Here is a 26,252-nt window from a genome sequence, read left to right as displayed (position 1 = left end):
AGGTGAAGGCAAACAAAATATATATATAAATAAATAAAAATATAAAAAGGCCATGGTGGTGAAGTAAATACAATATAGCAAGTAAAAAAACACTGGAATGGTTGGTTTGCAGTGGAAGAAGGTGCAAAGTAGAGATAGAAATAATGGGGTGCAAAGGAGCAAAATAAATAAATACAGTAGGTAAAGAGGTAGTTGTTTGGGCTAAATTATAGATGGGCTATGTACAGGTGCAGTAATCTATGAGCTGCTCTGACAGCTGGTGCTTAAAGCTAGTGAGGGAGATAAGTGTTTCCAGTTTCAGAGATTTTTGTAGTTCGTTCCAGAACTGGAAGGAGAGGCGGTCAAAGGAAGAATTGGTTTTGGGGGTGACCAGAGAGATATACCTGCTGGAGCGCGTGCTACGGGTGGGCGTTGCTATGGTGACCAGCGAGCTGAGATAAGGGGGGGACTTTACCTAGCAGGGTCTTGTAGATGACCTGGAGCCAGTGGGTTTGGCGACGAGTGTGAAGCGAGGGCCAGCCAACGAGAGCGTACAGGTCGCAGTGGTGGGTAGTATATGGGGCTTTGGTGACAAAACGGATGGCACTGTGATAGACTGCATCCAATTTATTGAGTAGGGTTTTGGAGGCTATTTTGTAAATGACATCACCGAAGTCGAGGATTGGTAGGATGGTCAGTTTTACAAGGGTATGTTTGGCAGCATGAGTGAAGGATGCTTTGTTGCGGAATAGGAAGCCGATTCTAGATTTAACTTTGGATTGGAGATGCTTGATGTGAGTCTGGAAGGAGAGTTTACAGTCTAACCAGACACCTAGGTATTTGTAGTTGTCCACATATTCTAAGTCAGAGCCGTCCAAAGTAGTGATGTTGGACAGGCGGGCAGGTGCAGGCAGCGATCGGTTGAAGAGCATGCATTTAGTTTTACTTGTATTTAAGAGCAATTGGAGGCCACGGAAGGAGAGTTGTATGGCATTGAAGCTCGCCTGGAGGGTTGTTAACACAGTGTCAAAAGAAGGGCCAGAAGTATACAGAATAGTGCCGTCTGCGTAGAGGTGGATCAGAGACTCACCAGCAGCAAGAGCGACATCATTGATGTATACAGAGAAGAGAGTCGGTCCAAGAATTGAACCCTGTGGCACCCCCATAGAGACTGCCAGAGGTCCGGACAACAGACCCTCCGATTTGATACACTGAACTCGATCAGAGAAGTAGTTGGTGAACCAGGCGAGGCAATCATTAGAGAAGCCAAGGCTGTCGAGTCTGCCGATGAGGATGTGGTGATTGACAGAGTCAAAAGCCTTGGCCAGGTCAATGAATATGGCTGCACAGTACTGTTTCCTATCGATAGCGGTTAAGATATCGTTTATGACCTTGAGCGTGGCTGAGGTGCACCCATGACCAGCTCTGAAACCAGATTGCATAGCGGAGAAGGTATGGTGGGATTCGAGATGGTCGGTAATCTGTTTGTTGACTTGGCTTTCGAAGACCTTAGAAAGGCAGGGTAGGATAGATATAGGTCTGTAGCTGTTTGGGTCAAGAGTGTCCCCCCCTTTGAAGAGGGGGATAACCGCAGCTGCTTTCCAATCTTTGGGAATCTCAGACGACACGAAAGAGAGGTTGAAAAGGCTGGTAATAGGGGTGGCAACAATTTCAGCAGATAGTTTTAGAAAGAAAGGGTCCAGAATATCTAGCCCGGCTGATTTGTAAGGGTCCAGATTTTGCAGCTCTTTCAGAACATCAGCTGACTGTATTTGGGAGAAAGAGAAATGGGGAAGGCGTGGGCGAGTAGCAGAGGGGAGGCCAGTGCTGTTGACCGGGGTAGGGGTAGCCAGGTGGAAAGCATGGCCAGCCGTAGAAAAATGCTTGTTGAAATTCTCAACTATAGTGGATTTGTCGGTGGTGACAGTGTTTCCTATCTTCAGTGCAGTTGGAAGCTGGGTGGAGGTGTTCTTATTCTCCATGGACTTTACAGTGTCCCAGAACTTTTTTGAGTTTGTGTTGCAGGAAGCAAATTTCTGCTTGAAAAAGCTAGCCTTGGCTTTTCTAACTGCCTGTGTATACTGGTTTCTAGCTTCCCTGAAAAGTTGCATATCACGGGGGCTGTTCGATGCTAATGCAGAACGCCATAGGATGTTTTTCTGTTGGTTAAGGGCAGTCAGGTCAGGAGAGAACCAAGGGCTTTATCTGTTCCTGGTTCTAAATTTCTTGAATGGGGCATGCTTATTCAAGATGGTGAGGAAGGCATTTAAAAAAAATATCCAGGCATCCTCTACTGACAGGATGAGATCAATATCCTTCCAGGATACCTCGGCCAGGTCGATTAGAAAGGCCTGCTCGCTGAAGTGTTTCAGGGCGCGTTTGACAGTGATGAGTGGAGGTCGTTTGATCGCTGACCCATTACGGATACAGGCAATGAGGCAGTGATCGCTGAGATCTTGGTTGAAAACAGCAGAGGTGTATTTGGAGGGCAAATTGGTTAGGATGATGTCTATGAGGGTACCCGTGTTTACGGAATTGGGGTGATACCTGGTAGGTTCATTGATAATTTGTGTGAGATTGAGGGCATCAAGCTTAGGTTGTAGGATGGCTGGGGTGTTAAGCATGTTCCAATTTAGGTCGCCTAGCAGCACAAGCTCTGAAGATAGATGGGGGGCAATCAGTTCACATATGGTGTCCAGAGCACAGCTGGGGGCAGAGGGTGGTCTATAGCAGGCGGCAACGGTGAGAGACTTGTTTTTAGAGAGGTGGATTTTTAAAAGTAGAAGTTCAAATTGTTTCGGAACAGACCTGGATAGTAGAACAGAACTCTGCAGGCAATCCTTGCAGTAGATTGCAACACCGCCCCCTTTGGCAGTTCTATCTTGTCTGAAAATCTTGTAGTTAGGGATGAAAATGTCAGAATTTTTGGTGGTCTTCCTAAGTATCTGCAGAGAAGAATGGGAGAAACTGCCCAAATACAGGTGTGCCAAGCTTGTAGCGTCATACCCAAGAAGACTCGAGGCTGTAATCGCTGCCAAAGGTGCTTCAACAAAGTACTGCGTAAAGGGTCTGAATACTTACGTAAATGTGATATTTCATTGTTGTTGTTTTTTTATACATTTGGAAAAATTCCAAAAACTGTTTTTGCTTTGTCATTATGGTGTATTGTGTGTAGTTTGATGAGGCAACAAAAACTATTTAATCCATTTTAGAATAAGGCTGTAACGTAACAAATTGTGGAAAGTCAATGGGTCTGAATACCTTCCGAATGCACTGTATTACAAAATTGGACATTTTCATATATTTCTACATATACTGTATGTTTATATATTTAAATATATGGTGTGGAAATACATTTTGACAATATGCTGTGGTAGCTAGTAAAACATATTCCAAACTATACTTGATAAATATATGTTACCATGTATTTTAATGAATGGAAAATGTTGCTTTTTACTTTGGATACTGTAGCTAGGCTACATTAAAATTCAATGCATACAACTACAAAGTTCAGCACTAAATCCCAATAGCATGTTGTGGTATACTTTGACAAGTTTGAATGAATGACAACTAAGAGTGTTATCAATCATCTTTATGTTCTCAAATAACTTGGTCCATTGTTGAATTGTGGCATGTGTGTCACTGGAAGGTCGCATCTGAAACACAAAATATAATGTACAAATGACATCTGTGACCTTAACATCTGTATTTGAAAATTATGTCTTTTGAACATCAAATGTATACTTACAATGCAGATTCCTTCACCTCCAGCTCACAAGATGACCATTATCATGTGGATAATGCAGATACAGAGAGTTAGTAAAACAATTCCACACAAGATGACCATTATCATGTGGATAATGCAGAGACAGAGAGTTAGTGAAACAATAATTTTTTGCTAGAAATAATCTATTTCTATCAGACACCCAACCCTCACTAAAGCTAGCTAAATTAGCTAGCCAACAAGCAACACATAACTTGAATAGCCCTTGGATAGCCAAGAACATTTAACAAAAGCTTTGGCAATTAAATTATATCTAATACAAACATGACATTAACTCTACTGAACTTAATTTTTCATAACAATTCTTACCTTGGTCAGTCACACTGCATGTTGTTGGCAAGCTAAAGGAGCTAACGTTAGCTAGCTGTCTTAGCAAGCTCGATGAAAACCTTTGCTTGCAGTTGAAGAAAGTATCACCCACCAGGCTAAAAACATATTTAATTCAATGTTATGAATGTATAAATACAATAAAATGCCAATGTCCACTGGAAAGCTCTGTGGCCGTGACAACTGCTCTCTTCTGAAGAAGAAGAAGAAGAAGAAGAAAATAAAAAGTTGTAATGGCTGCTCTGTCAGTTGGAGGCCAGCCTGGGGTGAGGGCTCGGGGACATTTGAAATTGTGATTGACAGCTCAGGAAAAATATATTTTAATACATTTCTAAATATTTGTACATACATGTTCTACGTTCAAGTGTCTTTTTGAAATAAACACCTAATTTATTTGTACTATGTTTCAGAAGTGGCAGGTAGGCTATACCTCAATAGCTGCAGAATGCATTGTCAACTATAACTCAATGATCCAACTTTAGCATGCAAAATGCCACTTTGGGAACCTAATGCTAAGTTACTAGAGGTCAATAGAGTCTCAACATTATCATCTGGGTAGAGAAGATTGTGAGGTGTGTATTTTACACATATATACAACATATCTATTTACATATATTTAATCTATTTATTTCTATATTGGATGAATACATGATAAAAACATTTCCACAATATATTTACATTTTATTGAAAAACATTCCAATATATAATTGTTCCATATGGGAGCCTAGGCCTATATGCGCACCATGAGTGAGACCTTTCTAATAATATTAAATGAATGTAAATGTTTATTTCCAGGAAATATCTTTCCTATCTTGAGACTTTTCTATGGTGGTCAAATTGAATGGGGGGAGGAGGGAGCGAGTTACAGGGGGCTGGGGTGCCTTCAGCTAGAATAACTTCATCCCGTGATCTCTGTCTTTCTCTCTCTTTCTCTCTCTCTCTCTCGCTGAACACAGGCCTTAAAATATGCTTTTCTCCCCCATGATCTCTCTTCAGCCCTAATAGAGTAGGGTAGTGGGAGTAGTGGTATATGTGAGTTAGGTTAGTTAGTAAGAGGCTTGTTGTATGTTTACTGGCTTATTAGTGAACTCATGACGCACTGCAGCAGTAGTTAATGAAAGCGGGTTTTTTTTACCGGTTTCTATTCTAAAACCATGTATAGAGACGGAGTGCTGCACAAGAAGAACAGAAAAGACTTTATACCTTATTTTCTAGGACTAGTTTCAGTTTTCTATTGCACGGTTCATCTTGTGTCTTTCACTGCAGCAGCAGCTCAGGAGGACTCCCGTTCCAACAGAGTGCGCCGGGCGCTAGGTGAGTGTTCAAATCTACCCATCAAGCCTGATAATCAATTAGATCAAGCCAATAAACGGTGACAATGTTTTCGCAGCTAATGGCGGTGACTAATTGAGAACGAATCCCCATAACATTCCTCAGAAGAATAGACACAATGTTGGCACTGTGGTCATTCAGTAATGTTACAGACATCTATTCAAAAAGCCTATAATTATGTTATTGTAGACTGTTACTTTCTTTTTTCACTTCAAATGTTTATTTTTATTGTATAAGTTTCATACCTACATACAGTATGTATATTGTATATATATTGTATAAGTTTCATACCTACATACAGTATGTATATTGTATATATATTGTATAAGTTTCATACCTACATACAGTATGTATATTGTATATATATTGTATAAGTTTCATACCTACATACAGTATGTATATTGTATATATATTGTATAAGTTTCATACCTACATACAGTATGTATATTGTATATATATTGTATAAGTTTCATACCTACATACAGTATGTATATTGTATATATATTGTATAAGTTTCATACCTACATACAGTATGTATATTGTATATATATTGTATAAGTTTCATACCTACATACAGTATGTATATTGTATATATATTGTATAAGTTTCATACCTACATACAGTATGTATATTGTATATATATTGTATAAGTTTCATACCTACATACAGTATGTATATTGTATATATATTGTATAAGTTTCATACCTACATACAGTATGTATATTGTTTTACTGAGTTTGTAGACTGTTACTTTCTGTAACTTAGACAACTCTGTGTGTGTTGTTTCAGAGAATGAGACAGAGTGTATTACAACGCAGTCGTCTGAGTTTCCAGAGGGGTTCTTCACACTACAGGAGAGGAAGGATGGAGGACTCCTCATACACTTTATGATCATATTTTACATGCTGCTGGCAGTTGCATTAGTCTGTGACGACTACTTCCTACCTTCTCTAGAACTTATCAGTGACCGTAAGTCACTCTGTGTGTTTGTGTGTGTGTGTGTGTGTGTGTGTGTGTGTGTGCGTGTGTGTGTGTGTGTGTGTGTGTGTGTGTGTGTGTGTGTGTGTGTGTGTGTGTGTGTGTGTGTGTGTGTGTGTGTGTGTGTGTGTGTGTGTGTGTGTGTGTGTGTGTGTGTGTGTGTGTGTGTGTGCGTGCGTGCGTGCGTGTGTTAAATGGCAACGTCTCTTGGTCTCCGTTCCAGGTCTGGGTCTATCTCAGGACGTAGCAGGAGCCACCTTTATGGCAGCAGGCAGCTCTGCTCCTGAAATGGTCACTGCCTTTCTGGGTACATAAGGAATCTGAAACATATGCACAACATTTAATTACTATGGTTTGCTGAGAATAACTGCACCTCACTACAATCATCATCCTCATCGTTGTCATCATCATCATCATGTGTTAACAACTGTGTGTGTGTGTGTGTGTGTGTGTGTGTGTGTGTGTGTGTGTGTGTGTGTGTGTGTGTGTGTGTGTGTGTGTGTGTGTGTGTGTGTGTGTGTGTGTGTGTGTGTGTGTGTGTGTGTGTGTGTGTGTGTGTGTGTGTGTGTGTGTGTGTGTGTGTGTGTGTGTGTTGTCTTACCCAGGTGTGTTTGTGACAAAGGGAGACATCGGTGTGAGCACCATCGTAGGATCAGCTGTCTACAACCTCCTGGGGATCTGTGCTGCTTGTGGACTCCTGACCAAAGTGGTATGTGTACAGTACACACATTATGGGAAGCCTTACCTAACCATAAAGAGCTCAGTGGTATAATAATCATCCATTCCAGCCAGGGGCAGCTTTAGTAGGTCAAGGGGGGAGATGATTGTGTGTGTGTGTGTGTGTGTGTGTGTGTGTGTGTGTGTGTGTGTGTGTGTGTGTGTGTGTGTGTGTGTGTGTGTGTGTGTGTGTGTGTGTGTGTGTGTGTGTGTGTGTGTGTGTGTGTGTGTGTGTGTGTGTGTGTGTGTGTCGGGCCGGTCCTGGTCCGTTCTGCCGCCCACGTTGAAATCAGGTTCCTTTTCGGTTCTGAATGAAAGTTGAAAAGACGTCTATGTTTGGGCCATATCATACCGGTCCAAATCTGAACCAAGCCTAAACGTCTATGATTGGTTAAGATTTGGTCCCGACCGGACGATCCGGACGAAAGTCCATGGACATGGAAATCAAGGCCAAAAGGCATCCAAAAGGCGTTGGTGTCAGTCCGTGCTTACTGAGGTATAGCCTACAGTGTCGCATGAAATAAACTCTTCTGAATGCCCGTCCATGTGGTAGGCCCACCGATTGTCAAACAGGCCGTTGCATTGGCTTTCTTAGTCCTGATTCCTGTGATTTGGCTATTTAAGCTCTGAATATCAGCTACCCAACTTTATCAGGAGGAGATATCTCTATTTGCAGTGTGTTATTACAGCTGGAAATGCACAAGTATTTTCTTCTTTGCTATGATCAGCTCATCATAAATGTCTGGATACAAACCTGAAACCACTGATCATGACAGTTTGGCCCACGAGATGAATCTCCTGGACAGCAGTTGTGAGTAGCCTGATTGTCCGTTTTACTTTGACCTGTCCTGTTTTTAGGGTACGTTGTTTGTTAACATGTCGGCGCAATTTTTATTTGATTGGGCGCCATTTAGGTTAAACTACTTGATTGGAACAACCTGCATGATGTAAGAAGTTTCTGTCTATTTACATTGTCATACATTTTATCTCCAGCCTGTGAGCTACAAGCAGGTAGCCTAGTGGTTAGAGCGTTGGGCCAGTAACCGAAAGGTTGCTGGATCGAATCCCTGAGCTGACAAGGTAAAAATATGTTGTTCTGCCCCTGAGCAAGGCAGTTAACCGACTGTTCCCCGGGTGCTGAAGATGTGGATGTCGATTAAGGCAGCCCCCTGCACCTCTCTGATTCAGAGGGGTTGGGTTAAATGCGGAAGACACATTTCAGTTGAATACATTCAGTTGGACAACTGACTAGGTATCCCCCTTTCCCTTACAGAAAAGGCCACATATTCTTTCTACCATATCCTATATGTGCTAGATGATTTGCCTGACAGAATGTTAGTAGAGCGCTCCAAAGGGCGGCATCAGCGCTGACCTAAAAAGCCCACATTCAACTGGTTGAGAGAAATTGACATTGTTTGGGCAGAACTATGTGAGGTTTAATGTGTTGCTGGAGGTGCATCTAGTCAATCTGCCACCATAGGCGGTCGCCTAATGAGCAGGTGTGTGTGTGTGTGTGTGTGTGTGTGTGTGTGTGTGTGTGTGTGTGTGTGTGTGTGTGTGTGTGTGTGTGTGTGTGTGTGTACTATAAGCTGTAAACAGTGTGTTTTCTGTCCTAGGTGGGTCGTCTGACCTGTTGGCCTCTGTTCCGGGACTGTCTAGCTTACGCCATCTCTATCTCTGCTGTTATAGCCATCATTTCAGACAACAAAGTCTACTGGTAAGTGTGTGTGTGTGTGTGTGTGTGTGTGTGTGTGTGTGTGTGTGTGTGTGTGTGTGTGTGTGTGTGTGTGTGTGTGTGTGTGTGTGTGTGTGTGTGTGTGTGTGTGTGTGTGTGTGTGTGTGTGTGTGTGTGTGTGTGTGTGTGTGTGTGTGTGTGTGTGTGTAAGTGTGTAAGTGTGTGTGTGTGTGTGTGTGTGTGTGTGTGTGTGTGTGTGTGTGTGTGTGTGTGTGTGTGTGTGTGTGTGTGGTGTAGGTGCGGTGTAGCTAGTGCCTTCTGTGTGTGTAGGGAGTGCCTTCTGTGTGTGTTTGCAACAGTACACCTTCTCCAGGACAGTGGAAGTTTTACATGTCATTGAGAATTTATTGTCTTTGATAATAAAGTTAAAGTGCCCTGTGTGTACTGGTAAGTATCTGTGTTCAACTCCACTTCCTCAATCTCAGCATGCAGTAACACTTTACAGCCCAGCGGTATGATACTAATCATCAACAATCCTCCTAGGTACACAACCTTCCTATTTTATTATTGCCTGATACAGAGTCATAAACCAATCAGTTCTAATATACATGTACAAGTGATTGTATTCATTTTTTATTAGCATTTGACTCTCCTCTTCCCTCCTCTCTTCTCCTTTCCTCAAATCTCCTTCCCTCCCCTCTTCTCTTCTCTCCTCTCCTCCCGTCTCCTCTCCTCCCCTCCCCACCCCTCTCCTCCCCTCCCTCTCCTCCACTCTCCCCAGGTATGATGCAGCCTGTCTGTTGCTGGTCTATGGGGTGTACATCGTAGTGTTGTGTTTTGACCTGAGGATCAGTGAGTGTGTTCTGAGGAGGTTCAGCCCCTGCTGTACTTGCCTGGGGAAAGGTTCCGGGGATCACAGCGAGACACAGCCATTGGTCGACACCACTCTGAGGGTCCACAGACGTTCTAGAAGCGACAGCGGAATCTTCCAGGATGATTCAGGATACTCACACATTTCCCTCAGTCTGCACGGCCTGAATGAGATACCAGAGGGTAGCTGACTCTATCTGTCATGTAAAAGTTTTAAAGTATTTGGTTTTAAATATACTTAAGTAATCAAAAGTAAATATAATTGCGAAAATATACAATTAAAAATTACTTATATTAAGCAAACCAGACGGCATAATGTTCTTGTTTTTTAAATTTACGGATAGCCAGAGGCACGCTCCAACACTCAGACATAATTTACAAACTAAGCATGTGTTTAGTGAGTCCCCCAGATCAGAGGCAGTAGGGATGACCAGGGATGTTCTCTTAATAAGTGTGTGAATTAGACCATTTCTTGTCCTGCTAAGCATACAGGATGTAACGACTACTTTTGGGTGTCAGGGAAATGTATGGAGTAAAAAGTATATAATATTCTTTAGCATTGTGGTGAAGTAAAAGCAAAAGTTCTCAAAAATATAAATAGTAAAGTAAAGAACAGATACCCCAAAAAACTACTTAAGTAGTACTTATTTCTTGTTTGTACTTGTTTCTTATGTACTTTACACCACTACTACACACACACACACACACACACACACACACACACACACACACACACACCGCTCTGGTATATGACACATTGATGCCATGCAGACTGAGGAAGGTGTGTGTGTATGTGTGTGTGTGTGTGTGTTGATGTGTGTGTTGATGTGTGTGTGTGTGTGTGTGTGTGTGTGTGTGTGTGTGTGTGTGTGTGTGTGTGTGTGTGTGTGTGTGTGTGTGTGTGTGTGTGTGTGTGTGTGTGTGTGTGTGTGTGTGTGTGTGTGTGTGTGTGTGTGTGTGTGTGTGTGTGTGTGTGAGGGCGATTTACTCCAGTGGGGAGTTTGCGGGGACAGAGGAGAACAAATTGCAACAATTTTCCTGCCAAGCAACAACAACACAGCAAGAGGTGCCGCTAATCAAAACACAGATCTGAGAATCACACACACACACATATTTTCTCTTGAACGCTTTCTCTGGCTTCTACATAAAATGTCACAATTTCTGTGAGAACTTTTTCAAGTACATCACACCTGTGTGTTTCATATGAGAACAGGGATTGACACCCCTTGTGTTTTCTCTCTCTGTGTGTGTGTTCCAGACCACAAGAGTGTGTTCTCAATGCCAGAGAATGACCTGAAGCGAATCCTGTGGGTGCTGTCCCTCCCGGCCATCGTGATTCTCTACCTGACGATTCCAGACTGCAGGAGACGGTTCTGGAAAAAATGGTTCATGTTCACCTTCTTTATGTCCGCTGTCTGGATCTCTGCCTTCACATATGTACTGGTCTGGATGGTCACTATCGTAGGTAAATATATATATATATATATATATATACACACTACCGTTCAAAAGTTTGGGGTCACTTAGAAATGTCCTTGTTTTTTAAATAAAAACACAATTTTGGTCCATTAAAATAACATCAAATTGATCAGAAATACAGTGTAGACATTGTTAATGTTGTAAATGACTATTGTAGCTGGAAACAGCAGATTTTATATACATAGGCGCACAGAGGCCCATTATCAGCAACCATCACTCCTGTGTTCCAATGGCACGTTGTATTAGCTAATCCAAGTTTATAATTTTAAAAGGCTAATTGATCATTAGAAAACCCTTTTGCAATTATGTTAGCACAGCTGAAAACTGTTGTTCTGATTAAAGAAGCAATAAAACTGGCTTTCTTAAGACTAGTAGAGTATCTGGAGCATCAGCATTTGTGGGTTCGATTACAGGCTCAAAATGGCCAGAAACAAAAAACTTTCTTCGGAAACTCGTCAGTCTATTCTTGTTCTGAGAAATGAAGGCTATTCCATGTGAGAAATTGCCAAGAAACTGAAGATCTCGTACAACGCTGTGTACTACTCCCTTCACAGAACAGTGCAAACTAGCTCTAAGTTCCTCTGTCCAGTGTCTGTGTTCTTTTGCCCATCTAATATTTTCTTTTTATTGGCCAGTCCGAGATATGGCTTTTTCTTTGCAACTCTGCGTAGAAGGCCAGCATCCCCGGAGTCGCCTCTTCACTGTTAACATTGAGACTGATGTTTTCTGGGTACTATTTAATGAAGCTGCCATTTTGTTATGTTACAGCCTTATTCTAAAATGTATAACATTTTTGTTTAATCCTTAGCAATCTACACACAATAGCCCATAATGACAAAGCTAAAACAGTTAGTTTTTTTGGCAAATTTATAAAAAATAAAAACAGAAATACCTTATTTGGGGAAGGGTACCAAAAAATGTCTGCAGCATTGAAGGTCCTCAAGAACACAGTGGCCTCCATCATTCTTAAATGGATGCATTTTGGAACCATCAAGACTCTTCCTAGAGCTGGCTGCCCGGCCAAAATGAGCAATCGGGGAGAAGGGCCTTGGTCTGTGACGTGACCAAGAACCCGATGGTCACTCTGACAGAGCTCCAGAGTTCCTCTGTGGAGATGGGAGAACCTTCCAGAAGGACAACCATCTCTGCAGCACTCCACCAATCAGGCGTTTATGCTAGAGTGGCCAGACGGAAGCCACTCCTCAGTAAAAGGCACATGACAGCCCACTTGGAGTTTGCCAAAAGGCACCTAAAGACTCTCAGAGAATGAGAAACAAGATTCTGTGCTCTGATGAAACCAAGATTGAACTCTTTGGACTGAATGCCAAGCGTCACGTCTGGAGGAAACCTGGTACCATCCCTACGGTGAAGCATGGTGGTGGCAGCATCATGCTGTGGGGGTGTTTTTCAGCCGCAGGGACTGGGAGACTAGTCAGGATCGAGGCAAAGATGAATGGAGCAAAGTACAGAGAGATCCTGATGAAAACCTGCTCCAGAGCGCTCAGGACCTCAGACTAGGGCAAAGGTTCACCTTCCAACAGGACAACAACCCTAAGCACACAGCCAAGACAACACAGGAGTGACTTTGGGACAAGTCTCTGAATGTCCTTGAGTGGCCTTGCCAGAGCCCGGAGTTGAACCTGATCGAACATCTCTGGAGAGACCTGAAATAGCTGTGCAGCAACGCTCCCTGTCTAACCTGACAGAGCTTGAGAGGATCTGCAGAGAAGAATGGGAGAAACTCCCCAAATACATGTGTGCCAAGCTTGTAGCGTCATACCCAAGAAGACTCAAGGCTGTAATCGCTTCCAAAGGTGCTTCAACAAAGTACTGAGTAAAGGGACTGAATACTTATGTAAATATGATATTTCAGTTTTTTATTTTTTATAAATTAGCAAAAATGTCTAAAAACCTGTTTTTGCTTTGTCATTATGGGCTATTGTGTGTAGATTGATGAGGGGGGGAAATTATTCAATACATTTTTGAATAATGCTGTAACCTAACAAAATGTTGAAAAAGTTAAGGGGTCTGAATACTTTCCCAAGGCACTGTATATACTGTATATATATATAAACACTGGTCTGGAGTGTCACTATCGTAAGTAAATATATACATATTGATCACTAGGTAAGTCAGGCTCCTCTACATCAGTGTTACCAATGTCTGACGTCAGACAAAGTGACGATTCCCTCTGCATTGTCTGGTTAAGGGACGAGCTTTGCGTAGGAGTGACGCCACCTGTCGGATGTCAATGTCATTTTTATCAATGCTTTTCACAATATATCCTCAATACACAATACATCCTTCCTCAATATATTGCCTTCGGCGCTGTGTACACTCAGGTTGTACATCTGATGTACAACACATTTGACACAATGTTTGAGTTTGTCTGAACCGTTGTTGTGTCTACACAACAATTGTGTAACTATTTCTGTGCAAATGTGTTGTAACTTAGTGGTATAACTTGTGTGTGTATGTGGTCTAAGTGCCTGCTTCCAGACTGCAGGTGTTATTGAGCAAAACATTTGCAGTTTTTACATGAAAAGAAGGAATCACATTAGTTTAAACCCTTTTCATGTTACTCAATCAGAGAGTTAAGGAAGTCCAAACGAGGAGGTGTAGAAAGTGTATGAGAACATGTCAGATGTTAGAGTCGAGTCACATGCTGATTCCTGGGATTCCAGAGCAGAGCTGGGTCCTACAGGCTTAGTGGAGCTCCAATGGCCCGGTGGCCAGACACTAGCCCAGCCAGCACCGGGATTACACACATACACGCACACACGCATGGATACACACACGTGTGAACGCATGCACACATGCAGACGCATGCAAATGAAGGCACATCAAACGCAGGTACACTTAAACACATTAAACACAGACGCAGGTACACTTAAACACATTAAACACAGACGCAGGTACACTTAAACACATTAAACACTGACGCAGGTACACTTAAACACATTAAACACAGACGCAGGTACACTTAAACACATTAAACACAGACGCAGGTACACTTAAACACATTAAACACTGATGCAGGTACACTTAAACACATTAAACACTGATGCAGGTACACTTAAACACATTAAACACAGACGCAGGTACACTTAAACACATTAAACACAGACGCAGGTACACTTATACACATTAAACACAGACGCAGGTACACTTAAACACATTAAACACAGACGCAGGTACACTTAAACACATTAAACACAGACGCAGGTACACTTAAACACATTAAACACAAACGCAGGTACACTTAAACACATTAAACACAGACGCAGGTACACTTAAACACATTAAACACAGACGCAGGTACACTTAAAACACATTAAACACAGACGCAGGTACACTTATACACATTAAACACAGACGCAGGTACACTTAAACACATTAAACACAGACGCAGGTACACTTAAACACATTAAACACAGACGCAGGTACACTTAAACACATTAAACACAAACGCAGGTACACTTAAACACATTAAACACAGACGCAGGTACACTTAAACACATTAAACACAAACGCAGGTACACTTAAACACATTAAACACAGACGCAGGTACACTTAAACACATTAAACACAAACGCAGGTACACTTAAACACATTAAACACAGACGCAGGTACACTTAAAACACATTAAACACTGATGCAGGTACACTTAAACACATTAAACACTGACGCAGACATGGACAGACGCACGTACACACACAACATGCACACATTCGCAACGCGTGCACACACACACACACAGACGCACACACACAGCAGTCAGATTACCGCCTGCTTCACCTCACAAACTGCATGGCTGCCAGGAGACGTCATGTGAGCTTCGGGTGGGAGTAGCCTCTAGGCACAGATCTAGGATCAGCTATCCCCAAGCTTTACCATTACAGAGAAAACACAAAGAACTGACCTTACATCAGCGTTGAGGACTGATGTTGTCATGTGACGTTGGTAGGCATGAGAGTATAATGGGATTATTATGTTTTAACCTTCAGAACAGCTCACATGAGAGAGAGAGAGAGAGAGAGAGAGAGAGAGAGAGAGAGAGAGAGAGAGAGAGAGAGAGAGAGAGGGGAGGGGGGGTGAGAGAGATGGAGGGGGGAGGGGTGAGAAAGAGGGAGATGGGGGAGAGAAAATAAAGAGTTCATCAATGGGGGCATGTGTGTGTATTTCCCTGTGGTTATTCTCTGTCGTCTGAACTTTGTAATGTGACCAGTAAGGCTTGGGATTTGTGAGGAGGTGCAGGGTGGAAAGATGGAAGAAGGGATGGAGGGAGGGATGAGAGAGAGATGGGCTCCCGAGTGGCGCAGCGGTCTAAGGCACTGCATCTCAGTGCTAGAGGCGTCACTACAGATCCTGGTTTGATTCCAAGCTGTATCACAACCGGCTGTGATTGGGAGTCCCATAGGGTGGTGCACAATTGGCCCAGCGTCGCCTGGGTTACTGTTTGGCTGGGGTAGGCCATCATTGTAAATAAGAATTTGTTCTTGACTGACTTGCCTAGTTAAATAAAGGTTAAATAAAATAAAATGGGGAAGGGAGGACTCCTTTAAAGGAGTGTTTCAAAACCATTTTGCACTGTTGTCCACCTGAAGCCTTTCTTATTGTGTTCCCTGTGTTATCTCTACCTGTATCATGTGTGTTATCTCTACCTGTATCATGTGTGTTATATCTACCTGTATCATGTGTGTTATCTCTACCTGTATCATGTGTGTTATATCTACCTACATCATGTGTGTTATATCTACCTGTATCATGTGTGTTATATCTACCTGTATCATGTGTGTTATATCTACCTACATCATGTGTGTTATATCTACCTGTATCATGTGTGTTATATCTACCTGTATCATGAGTGTTATATCTACCTACATCATGTGTGTTATATCTACCTACATCATGTGTGTTATATCTACCTGTATCATGTGTGTTATATCTACCTGTATCATGTGTGTTATATCTACCTACATCATGTGTGTTATATCTACCTGTATCATGTGTGTTATATCTACCTACATCATGTGTGTTATATCTACCTACATCATGTGTGTTATATCTACCTACATCATGTGTGTTATATCTACCTGTATCATGTGTGTTATATCTACCTGTATCATGTGTGTTATATCTACCTGTATCATGTGTGTTATATCTACCTGTATCATGTGTGTTATATCTACCTGTATCATGTGTGTTATATCCACCTGTATCATGTGTGTTATATCTACCTGTATCATGTGTGTTATATCTACCTACATCATGTGTGTTATATCTACCTGTATCATGTGTGTTATATCTACCTGTATCATGTGTGTTATATCTACCTACATCATGTGTGTTATATCTACCTGTATCATGTGTGTTATATCTACCTGTATCATGTGTGTTATATCTACCTGTATCATGTGTGTTATATCTACCTGTATCATGTGTGTTATATCTACCTGTATCATGTGTGTTATATCTACCTGTATCATGTGTGTTATCTCTACCTGCATCATGTGTGTTATATCTACCTGTATCATGTGTGTTATATCTACCTACATCATGTGTGTTATATCTACCTACATCATGTGTGTTATATCTACCTACATCATGTGTGTTATATCTACCTGTATCATGTGTGTTATATCTACCTGTATCATGTGTGTTATATCTACCTACATCATGTGTGTTATATCTACCTGTATCGTGTGTTATATCTACCTACATCATGTGTGTTATATCTACCTACATCATGTGTGTTATCTCTACCTGTATCATGTGTGTTATATCTACCTACATCATGTGTGTTATATCTACCTGTATCATGTGTGTTATCTCTACCTGTATCATGTGTGTTATATCTACCTACATCATGTGTGTTATATCTACCTGTATCATGTGTGTTATATCTACCTGTATCATGTGTGTTATCTCTACCTGTATCATGTGTGTTATATCTACCTGTATCATGTGTGTTATATCTACCTGTATCATGTGTGTTATCTCTACCTGTATCATGTGTGTTATATCTACCTGTATCATGTGTGTTATCTCTACCTGTATCATGTGTGTTATATCTACCTACATCATGTGTGTTATATCTACCTACATCATGTGTGTTATATCTACCTGTATCATGTGTGTTATATCTACCTGTATCATGTGTGTTATATCTACCTGTATCATGTGTGTTATATCTACCTACATCATGTGTGTTATATCTACCTACATCATGTGTGTTATATCTACCTGTATCATGTGTGTTATATCTACCTGTATCATGTGTGTTATATCTACCTGTATCATGTGTGTTATATCTACCTGTATCATGTGTGTTATATCTACCTGTATCATGTGTGTTATATCTACCTGTATCATGTGTGTTATATCTACCTGTATCATGTGTGTTATATCTACCTGTATCATGTGTGTTATATCTACCTGTATCATGTGTGTTATATCTACCTGTGTCCTGTGTGTTATATCTACCTGTATCATGTGTGTTATATCTACCTGTATCATGTGTGTTATATCTACCTGTATCATGTGTGTTATATCTACCTGTATCATGTGTGTTATATCTACCTGTATCATGTGTGTTATATCTACCTGTGTCCTGTGTGTTATATCTACCTGTATCATGTGTGTTATATCTACCTACATCATGTGTGTTATCTCTACCTACATCATGTGTGTTATCTCTACCTACATCATGTGTGTTATATCTACCTGTATCATGTGTGTTATATCTACCTGTAACATGTGTGTTATATCTACCTGTATCATGTGTGTTATATCTACCTGTATCATGTGTGTTATATCTACCTACATCATGTGTGTTATATCTACCTGTATCATGTGTGTTATATCTACCTGTATCATGTGTGTTATATCTACCTACATCATGTGTGTTATATCTACCTGTATCATGTGTGTTATATCTACCTGTATCATGTGTGTTATATCTACCTGTATCATGTGTGTTATATCTACCTGTATCATGTGTGTTATATCTACCTGTGTCCTGTGTGTTATATCTACCTGTATCATGTGTGTTATATCTACCTACATCATGTGTGTTATATCTACCTACATCATGTGTGTTATATCTACCTACATCATGTGTGTTATATCTACCTGTATCATGTGTGTTATATCTACCTGTATCATGTGTGTTATATCTACCTGTATCATGTGTGTTATATCCACCTGTATCATGTGTGTTATATCTACCTGTATCATGTGTGTTATATCTACCTACATCATGTGTGTTATATCTACCTGTATCATGTGTGTTATATCTACCTGTATCATGTGTGTTATATCTACCTACATCATGTGTGTTATATCTACCTGTATCATGTGTGTTATATCTACCTGTATCATGTGTGTTATATCTACCTACATCATGTGTGTTATATCTACCTGTATCATGTGTGTTATATCTACCTGTATCATGTGTGTTATATCTACCTACATCATGTGTGTTATATCTACCTGTATCATGTGTGTTATATCTACCTACATCATGTGTGTTATATCTACCTGTATCATGTGTGTTATCTCTACCTGTATCATGTGTGTTATATCTACCTACATCATGTGTGTTATATCTACCTGTATCATGTGTGTTATATCTACCTTTATCATGTGTGTTATATCTACCTGTATCATGTGTGTTATATCTACCTACATCATGTGTGTTATATCTACCTACATCATGTGTGTTATATCTACCTGTATCATGTGTGTTATATCTACCTGTATCATGTGTGTTATATCTACCTGTATCATGTGTGTTATATCTACCTGTATCATGTGTGTTATATCTACCTGTGTCCTGTGTGTTATATCTACCTGTATCATGTGTGTTATATCTACCTACATCATGTGTGTTATCTCTACCTGTATCATGTGTGTTATATCTACCTGTATCCTGTGTGTTATATCTACCTGTATCATGTGTGTTATATCTACCTACATCATGTGTGTTATATCTACCTGTATCATGTGTGTTATATCTACCTGTATCATGTGTGTTTTATCTACCTGTATCCTGTGTGTTATATCTACCTGTATCATGTGTGTTATATCTACCTGTATCCTGTGTGTTATATCTACCTGTATCATGTGTGTTATATCTACCTGTATCCTGTGTGTTATCTCTACCTGTATCATGTGTGTTTTATCTACCTGTATCCTGTGTGTTATCTCTACCTGTATCATGTGTGTTATATCTACCTGTATCCTGTGTGTTATATCTACCTGTATCATGTGTGTTATATCTACCTGTATCCTGTGTGTTATATCTACCTACATCATGTGTGTTATATCTACCTGTATCATGTGTGTTATATCTACCTGTATCATGTGTTTTATCTCTACCTGTATCATGTGTGTTATATCTACCTGTATCATGTGTGTTATATCTACCTGTATCATGTGTGTTATCTCTACCTGTATCATGTGTGTTATATCTACCTGTATCATGTGTGTTATCTCTACCTGTATCATGTGTGTTATATCTACCTACATCATGTGTGTTATATCTACCTACATCATGTGTGTTATATCTACCTACATCATGTGTGTTATATCTACCTGTATCATGTGTGTTATATCTACCTGTATCATGTGTGTTATATCTACCTGTATCATGTGTGTTATATCTACCTACATCATGTGTGTTATATCTACCTGTATCATGTGTGTTATATCTACCTGTATCATGTGTGTTATATCTACCTGTATCATGTGTGTTATATCTACCTGTATCATGTGTGTTATATCTACCTGTATCATGTGTGTTATATCTACCTGTATCATGTGTGTTATATCTACCTGTATCATGTGTGTTATATCTACCTACATCATGTGTGTTATCTCTACCTACATCATGTGTGTTATCTCTACCTACATCATGTGTGTTATATCTACCTGTATCATGTGTGTTATATCTACCTGTAACATGTGTGTTATATCTACCTGTATCATGTGTGTTATATCTACCTGTATCATGTGTGTTATATCTACCTACATCATGTGTGTTATATCTACCTGTATCATGTGTGTTATCTCTACCTGTATCATGTGTGTTATATCTACCTGTATCATGTGTGTTATATCTACCTGTATCATGTGTGTTATATCTACCTGTATCATGTGTGTTATATCTACCTGTATCATGTGTGTTATATCTACCTGTATCATGTGTGTTATATCTACCTGTATCATGTGTGTTATATCTACCTGTATCATGTGTGTTATATCTACCTGTATCATGTGTGTTATATCTACCTACATCATGTGTGTTATATCTACCTGTATCATGTGTGTTATATCTACCTGTATCATGTGTGTTATATCTACCTGTATCATGTGTGTTATATCTACCTGTATCATGTGTGTTATATCTACCTGTGTCCTGTGTGTTATATCTACCTGTATCATGTGTGTTATATCTACCTGTATCATGTGTGTTATATCTACCTGTATCATGTGTGTTATATCTACCTGTGTCCTGTGTGTTATATCTACCTGTATCATGTGTGTTATATCTACCTGTATCATGTGTGTTATATCTACCTGTATCATGTGTGTTATATCTACCTGTATCATGTGTGTTATATCTACCTGTATCATGTGTGTTATATCTACCTACATCATGTGTGTTATATCTACCTGTATCATGTGTGTTATATCTACCTACATCATGTGTGTTATATCTACCTGTGTCCTGTGTGTTATATCTACCTTCATCATGTGTGTTATATCTACCTGTATCATGTGTGTTATATCTACCTACATCATGTGTGTTATATCTACCTACATCATGTGTGTTATATCTACCTGTATCATGTGTGTTATATCTACCTGTATCATGTGTGTTATATCTACCTACATCATGTGTGTTATATCTACCTGTATCATGTGTGTTATATCTACCTGTATCATGTGTGTTATATCTACCTACATCATGTGTGTTATATCTACCTATGCTCTCTGTGTTAGGATAGACCCTGGGTGTCCCAGATACAGTGATGGGCCTGACTGCGATGTATGACATATCTGATCCTGTGTTGTATCTGACCCTGTGTTGTGTTCTATCTGACCCTGTGTTGTGTTCTATCTGACCCAGTGTTGTGTTCTATCTGACCCTGTGTTGTGTTCTAACTGACCCAGTGTTGTGTTGTATCTGACCCTGTGTTGTGTTCTATCTGACCCAGTGTTGTGTTCTAACTGACCCAGTGTTGTGTTCTATCTGACCCTGTGTTGTGTTCTATCTGACCCAGTGTTGTGTTCTATCTGACCCAGTGTTGTGTTCTATCTGACCCAGTGTTGTGTTCTAACTGACCCAGTGTTGTGTTGTATCTGACCCTGTGTTGTGTTCTATCTGACCCAGTGTTGTGTTCTAACTGACCCAGTGTTGTGTTCCATCTGACCCTGTGTTGTGTTCTATCTGACCCAGCGTTGTGTTCTATCTGACCCAGCGTTGTGTTCTATCTGACCCAGTGTTGTGTTCTATCTGACCCAGTGTTGTGTTCTAACTGACCCTGTGTTGTGTTCTATCTGACCCAGCGTTGTGTTCTAACTGACCCAGTGTTGTGTTCTATCTGACCCAGTGTTGTGTTCTATCTGACCCAGTGTTGTGTTCTATCTGACCCAGTGTTGTGTTCTCTCTGACTCAGTGTTGTGTTCTATCTGACCCAGTGTTGTGTTCTATGTCTGAGATGTAACAGGAGAGACTCTGGGTATCCCACACAGTGATGGGCCTGACTCTATGTCCTGTGTATCTGACGGTGTGTTCTCTGTGTTGTATATAATAGGAGAGACTCTGGGTATCCCAGACACAGTGATGGGCCTGACTCTGTTAGCTGCAGGGACCAGTATACCAGACACAGTGGCTAGTGTCATGGTCGCCAGAGAAGGTAACTACTACTGTAGCTTCATTTCTAATCCTTTCTGACCTTTAGTCCCCCTGAGATACATCTCTTTTCTAGGTCAGTAGATACATAGAGACATATTACTTCAGAGCGAAATGGAGCCCACAGCTGCAACTTATTCCACTAGATGTCCCCCTTATCATAATCGTTCAAGTCATACTTAAGTCCCATCTCTCTTTTACACTATATACACAAAAGTATGTGGACACCCCGTTGCTGACAGGTGTATAAAATTGAGCACACAGACATGCATTCTCCATAGACAAACATTGGCAGTAGAAAGGCCTTACTGAAGAGCTCAGTGACCTTCAACGTGGCACCGTCAGGATGTCACCTTTCCAACAAGTCAGTTTGTCTCATTTCTGCCCTGGTCAACTGTAAGTGCTGTTATTGTGAAGTGGAATGTCTATGAGCAACAACGGCTCAGCCACGATGTGGTGGGCCACATAAGCTCACAGACCTGGACCGCCGAGTGCTGAAGCACCTAGTAAAAATTGTCTGTCCTTGGTTGCAATACTCACTACCTAGTTCCAAACTGCCTCTGGAAGCAACGTCAGCACAAAAACTGTTCGTTGGGAGCTTCATGAAATGGGTTTCCATGACCGAGCAGCTGCACACAAGCCTAAGATTACCGTGCGTAATGCCAAGCGTCGGCTGGAGTAGTGTGAAGCTCGCCGCAGTTGGACTCTGGAGCAGTGGAAACGCGTTCTCAGGACTGATGAATTACGCTTCACCAGCTGGCAGTCCGATGGATAAATCTGGGTTTGGCGGATGCCAGGAGAACGCTACTTGCCAGAATGCATAGTGCCAACTGTAAAGTTTGGTGGAGGAGGAATAATGGTCTGGGCTGTTTTTCATAGTTCGGGCTAGGCCCCTTAGTTACATTGAAAGGAAATCGTAACGCTACATCATACAATGACATTCTAGACGATTCTGTGCTTCCAACTTTGTGGCAACAGTTTGGGAAAGGCACTTTCCTGTGTCATCATGACAATGGCCCATGCACAAAGCGAGGTCCATACAGAAATGGTTGGTCAAGATCAGTGTGGAAGAACCTGACTGGCCTGCACAGAGCCCTGACCTCAACCCAATAGAACATCTTTGGGATGAATTGGAATGCCGACTGCGAGCCAAGCCTAATTGCCCAACATCAGTGTTCAACCTCATTAATGCTCGTTGTTGAATGGAAGCAAGTCCCTACAGCAGTGTTCTAACATCTAGTGGAAAACCTTCCCAGAAGAGTGGAGGCTGTTATAGCAGCGACTACATATTAATGCCCGACGAGCAGGTGTCCAAATGCTTTTGGTCATGTAGTGTAAGTAAAACAGACATGTACAACATAGTGTTATATGTCATCTTACTTGTCCCCTCTCTCCTCTCCTCTCTCTCCTCCTCTCTCTCTCCCCCCTCTCTCTCCTCCCCTCTCTTGCTCTGTTCCAGGTAAAGCCGACATGGCCATGTCCAACATCGTGGGTTCTAATGTGTTTGACATGCTGTGTCTGGGTCTTCCCTGGTTCATTAAGACAGTGTTTGTGGACACGGTCAACCCTGTGGAGGTCAACAGCACCGGTCTGGTTTTCATCTCCGCCACCCTCCTCCTCTCCATCGTCTTTCTCTTTGTGGCAGTCCATATAAACGGCTGGAAGCTGGACTGGAAGCTGGGGATCGTCTCTCTGTTCTGCTATGTTGTTTTTGCCACTCTGGCCATCCTCTACGAACTGGGCATCATAGGGAACAACCCTGTCAGACTGTGCGGCGACTGATACACTGATAAACACGCAGAGACCTACAATAACACACACAGTAGCACACACACAGCGCTGCTGCAGGCTGCACTCATCAGACTGTGTAGTGGCTGAGTGGCAGCGATGGAGTCCACACTGCAGCCCTCCCCAGAACCAGACCACCCAGAACCAACCTCTTGACACTCAGACCATTTATACAGAACCCAAATACAAGGTCCAGATTCACAGAGTCTCAGAGTAAGAGTACTGATATAGGATCAGGTCCACCGTGTCCATGTCCTCTTATTCATTATGATCTAAATCAGTGGTATTCGAAGTCGGGTCGCGACCCCACTAGCAGTTGGTTTTGTGGAAAGATTAGGAGTGTTGGAACACCAAATTCAAATACATAAAAAAATATATATAGATTTACAAAAAAAAACAGTATAAATTATTGTATGGGAGACTATACAAACATTTTTGAGAAAGTTAATTTGAAAAATAAAATTGTATTGAGTAAATGTATTTATTGGTTTCTTTTTGTTTTGATAAGAGATAAAAATACAATGAATTGAAGGTTATTTGCTGATGTATTGGTGGAGTCGTGAGAAATGATGGTGAAAGAAATGCGTGCCCCGCTGAAAAAGTTTGAATACCACTGATCTAAACTGGTCCGAGACCAACACTCCTACTGACACACTTTATGAATACAGGCCCAGGACTGGGTGCCAAGATCATGATCCAAGATAAAGGCTACATCTCTTTATGAATACAGGCCCAGGACTGGGTGCCAAGACCAGGATCCAAGATAAAGGCTACATCTCTTTATGAATACAGGCCCAGGACTGGGTGCCAAGATCATGATCCAAGATAAAGGCTACATCTCTTTATGAATACAGGCCCAGGACTGGGTGCCAAGACTAGGATCCAAGATAAAGGCTACATCTCTTAATGAATACAGGCCCAGGACTGGGTGCCAAGATCAGGATCCAACATAAAGGCTACATCTCTTTATGAATACAGGCCCAGGACTGGGTGCCAAGACCAGGAACCAAGATAAAGGCTACATCTCTTTATGAATACAGGCCCAGGACTGGGTGCCAAAATCATGATCCAAGATAAAGGCTACATCTCTTTATGAATACAGGCCCAGGACTGGGTGCCAAGACCAGGATCCAAGATAAAGGCTACATCTCTTTATGAATACAGGCCCAGGACTGGGTGCCAAGATCATGATCCAAGATAAAGGCTACATCTCTTTATGAATACAGGCCCAGGACTGGGTGCCAAGACTAGGATCCAAGATAAAGGCTACATCTCTTAATGAATACAGGCCCAGGACTGGGTGCCAAGATCAGGATCCAACATAAAGGCTACATCTCTTTATGAATACAGGCCCAGGACTGGGTGCCAAGACCAGGATCCAAGATAAAGGCTACATCTCTTAATGAATACAGGCCCAGGACTGGGTGCCAGGACCAGGATACAAGATAAAGGCTACATCTCTTAATGAATACAGGCCCAGGACTGGGTGCCAGGACCAGGATACAAGATAAAGGCTACATCTCTTTATGAATACAGGCCCAGGACTGGGTGCCAAGACCAGGATCCAAGATAAAGGCTACATCTCTTTATGAATACAGGCCCAGGACTGGGTGCCAAGATCAGGAGCCAAGATAAAGGCTACATCTCTTTATGAATACAGGCCCAGGACTGGGTGCCAAGACCAGGATCCAAGATAAAGGCTACATCTCAAATGACACCTTCCCCAAAATTAAATCTCTGGCCAAAAGAAGTAAACTTAAATGTATGTAGGGCAGGGTTATTCAACTCTTACTCTATGAGGTCTGGAGCCTGCTGGTTTTCTGTTCTACCTGATTATTAATTGCAGCCATTCCTAAATAATTTTCTGATTAGAAAAACTGCCGTGGAACTGGCTTCACTGTCGAGTTGAGTTTGACGGGTGCAGGGTGTGATTTGAGATGCAGCCCCACACAGACTTCATACTACCTGTGAGTGAGACTGACCCAGCAACACTGCCTTTCACCTCTTAAGTCAGGAAATAAAGCTGTTTTTTAATATTCAACAGGACTCCTCTGACCTTATCTTGTCATTACCAGAGAGGAAGAGGAAAAGCGAGAGGGATAACTGGGTCAAAAATCTGTCACCAGCAGGTGGCATTTACTTCATTTTTTTCACACAAGCCTAGTTTTTGTATGGAGATCAATGATTGTCAAATTTGGTCAACAAAAAAAAATGGAATGACCTTCTTGCTATATGAGGTTAATTTGATCAAATAGTAGTTTTGCGATGCTTAGATTATGAGTGTACTGGTAAGTATGACACATGACTTCCCAGCAACTTTATATAGGAGTTGTGCCTGTCACGCGTGTTTCTGCCCTCTCAATGGCTAGAATGGGCCCACCTGAGCTTGCCTCCTCCCGACT

At 41.4% G+C, this 26,252-nt stretch overlaps 1 protein-coding gene across 1 annotated transcript; it reads left to right on the top strand.

Moving 5' to 3' along the window:
• Window positions 1-5,008: 5,008 nt before the first annotated feature.
• On the top strand, window positions 5,009-24,288 carry LOC129848857 (sodium/potassium/calcium exchanger 5-like). The gene is made up of 9 exons (XM_055915954.1): window positions 5,009-5,404; window positions 6,212-6,391; window positions 6,624-6,707; window positions 7,006-7,109; window positions 8,734-8,834; window positions 9,574-9,845; window positions 10,921-11,127; window positions 21,965-22,066; window positions 23,522-24,288. Exons 1-9 carry the CDS (start codon window positions 5,245-5,247, stop codon window positions 23,842-23,844), a joined length of 1,533 nt encoding a protein of 510 aa, XP_055771929.1. The 5' UTR covers window positions 5,009-5,244; the 3' UTR covers window positions 23,845-24,288.
• Window positions 24,289-26,252: the final 1,964 nt, after the last annotated feature.

The sequence above is a fragment of the Salvelinus fontinalis genome, unplaced genomic scaffold (genome assembly GCF_029448725.1).
Source record: "Salvelinus fontinalis isolate EN_2023a unplaced genomic scaffold, ASM2944872v1 scaffold_1235, whole genome shotgun sequence".
Classification (NCBI taxonomy): Eukaryota; Metazoa; Chordata; class Actinopteri; order Salmoniformes; family Salmonidae; genus Salvelinus; species Salvelinus fontinalis.
Note: the sequence above shows the minus strand (reverse complement) of the source record. Positions and strands in the feature narration are given on the sequence as shown.

Excerpts from the sequence above, each read along its gene's own strand:
- LOC129848857 (XM_055915954.1), top strand. The coding sequence starts at position 5,245 with ATGTATAGAGACGGAGTGCTGCACAAGAAGAACAGAAAAGACTTTATA. Across the intron at positions 5,405-6,211 it reads CAGAGTGCGCCGGGCGCTAG|AGAATGAGACAGAGTGTATT; the intron begins GTGAGTGTTCAA and ends GTGTTGTTTCAG. Across the intron at positions 7,110-8,733 it reads GTGGACTCCTGACCAAAGTG|GTGGGTCGTCTGACCTGTTG; the intron begins GTATGTGTACAG and ends TTTCTGTCCTAG.